The sequence below is a fragment of the Monoraphidium neglectum genome, assembly GCF_000611645.1.
Source record: "Monoraphidium neglectum strain SAG 48.87 unplaced genomic scaffold scaffold02364, whole genome shotgun sequence".
Lineage (NCBI taxonomy): Eukaryota > Viridiplantae > Chlorophyta > Chlorophyceae > Sphaeropleales > Selenastraceae > Monoraphidium > Monoraphidium neglectum.
This window is the reverse complement of record NW_014011264.1, coordinates 4,275-6,740: the sequence shown is the minus strand read 5'-3', so window position 1 is coordinate 6,740 and position 2,466 is coordinate 4,275. Positions and strand designations below refer to the sequence as shown.

The 2,466-nt window shown below is 65.7% G+C and overlaps 1 protein-coding gene across 1 annotated transcript in view; it reads left to right on the top strand.

The window, feature by feature from the left end:
* The window catches only part of MNEG_10552 (hypothetical protein), a gene marked incomplete at both ends in the record, with an annotated part of 6,818 nt that overhangs the window by 561 nt on the left and 3,791 nt on the right, over positions 1-2,466 (top strand). The window contains 4 exons of the mRNA XM_014040975.1: positions 308-407; positions 802-982; positions 1,280-1,389; positions 1,712-1,852. Coding sequence (XP_013896429.1) covers positions 308-407; positions 802-982; positions 1,280-1,389; positions 1,712-1,852 — 532 coding nt within the window. The remainder of the gene's footprint in view (positions 1-307; positions 408-801; positions 983-1,279; positions 1,390-1,711; positions 1,853-2,466) is intronic.

The following is a 2,466-nucleotide window of genomic DNA, read 5'->3' as shown; positions in this document are numbered from 1 at the left end:
CCGCCGCCCTGTGCCACGCGCCGTCCGCAGGGAGCTGCGGTATTCAGGCGCCTGTTTCGCCTGGACTATATTCCTAGTGACAAGGTGCGCGCCCCCGCGCGCGGCCCCTGCCCATTTGTCTGATGTGAGCCCAGCCGGCGCGAGCCTGCGTCACCCCTTCCCTCTTCATGATCAGCGGCATGCGTCAGCAGGTGGCCTTGGGACTCTGAACCCTGCCTGTATCGGGGCTCCCCTGCTACGCGCTCCCGTGCGTCTGCTGTCTCATGCGTTCGTGCGTCCCTTGCACCCGAACGCCGTGCTTCCACAGCGTGATGATGTCACCAAACTGCCACGTGGGTACCCGGCTGAGGGCCGTGTGCTCGTTCATCGGAGACACATGCGTGGCGCTCGTGCCGGCGGGCATCCTGGTGGGTGCTTGGATTTTTCAAACGACACAGCTAGCTGCGGTTTGACAAGCAAGACAGCCAGCAGCAGTTCGGCAAACACAGCCGGCGTTGGTTCGGCAAACAATGCTGCCGGCAGCAGCTCAGCGGGCTTTGGGAAGGGGCGCGGCAGCAGCCACCCTGATGGGTACTCAAAGGCACGAAGTCAGTGATGCTTTGCGGCTTGGAGCGGGCCCGGGACATGCAACCACCCGGCCTAACAACATCCTCTACAATTAGCAAGCAGGCTTCCGCCAAACGATGCGTTTTCAGCGGAACCAACAGCAGCACAGCATGGACTATGCCGCTGGCGTTGAATGCGACCCCAACCCCAGCCCTCCTCGCCCTCTCCCGCATGCCTGCGCCGCCCCGCGCCCAGTGCACTCTGGCCAAGCTCATCGGGCCGGCATCCGCCCACCCCGCGGTGCTCGCGCTGTACTGCACCGTCGGCCCCGCCCTGCTGGCGCTGCTCACCATCAACCGCGCGGCGACGTGGCCGCCCATGCTGTGGGCATCGGGCATGGTGACCCTGCTGGTATTTGGCAACGTCGTCATCGCCGGTGGGTGGTGACGTGGGGGTCACGTTGTCACCTGAAATTAGGTGACATCCTTCTTTTGGGCATTCGGGTAGCTGAGCAAGCTGCGACATCTGAGGATCGGCTAACTGCAGCTGTCGTGGGGTAAGGGGGGTATTTTGTGGGAATGAACGCCCACAGTACCAGGGTCGCCCCTGGATGCCGCGCCCCTCGGCGCGCCTAGTGACGCAGCGTGGGCCCCACCTCTGGCTGGCAGCACGTGCCCCTTGAGTCGCCGTTGGACACTGCGCTGCGCTGCCGCCCCACCTCACCGTCTTCCAGGGTACCTGGTGTGGCCCCTCGAGTTGTGGTGGCGGCAGTCTGTCGCGCTGACGATGCTCAGCGGCATTGGCCTGGCCTGCGCCGCGAACCTCGTGGTGTCGCTGCTGGTGGTGCCCTCCCTCGCGAGCGACCAGGCAAGAGCGCGCGACAACACAACTTGTCTGTGTGTGTGCGTACGTGTCTGCTTTCCCACGGGGACGGCCGTGCACATGAAGACGGCGGGGTGGTGCAATCACACGGGCACGCGGGCCGTCTGTTCGGGTGTGGTGGTGGGGCCGCGCGCGTGAGGTGCGCCGCAGCCTGGCCGCGGCACGGGGATCGCGCGTGGGTGGGCCCCATCTCCTGGCCGCATATTCCGCCGCACCCCACCCAACGAACACGTGGGCCGCGGCGCCTCTTGCGCGCGCGTCCATCCCCCCGCCACATCCGCAGGTCCGCCTGGGCCTGTCGGAGGTGCTGCGCGGCGCCGGTCACGCGGCGTCGCGCAACGCGGCGCGCCTGCTGTGCCCGCCGGGCAGCATGCCGGGGTGCGGGCCGCCCGCGATCCTCATGCTTGGCACGCAAGAGGTGCAGGTGGGCGTGAGTTTGGTTCGATCGACCACGATAGCAAACAGCTGGCAGGCACGTGCGGTCCCCTGAGCATGAATGGCGACGCCTTGTCGAGGGGACAAAGACACGGGTCACAGGGGCAAGCGAGCGCCTGGCCAGCGCGTGCGCATGCGGCGGCTGCGGGCCGCGGTAAGCTAGGATTTGTGTGGCAGGGTACAGCGGTCAACCCGCCAGCAGGCTTTAGCGATTTGGTAGGCGAGCAGAGAGCGGCAGGGGCCCATCGATCCATTGATCAATTGAACCATGAATTGAATCGATGCATGAATCTGCTCATTGCAATTTCTGCCTCCACATCAGCTTTGCTGCCCATCCACGAATTCTCACATCGCCCCAGACACACACACACACACACACACACACACACACACAAAGCTGACCAATCTCACGGCTTCACCGCCCCCTCAGCTGCTCCCTGGCCTCATCGTCCCCGATGAGAGCAAAGACGAGGAATTCCTCGTACTGCGGTACCTGAGTCTCAAGGCCCGCCGCCACCCAACATCCCACACCCACGGCGGCCCCCCGCCGCGCCTCGAAGCACCGCCGCCGCCGCCGCCGCTCGGCAAGGAAGGCGCGGCGGG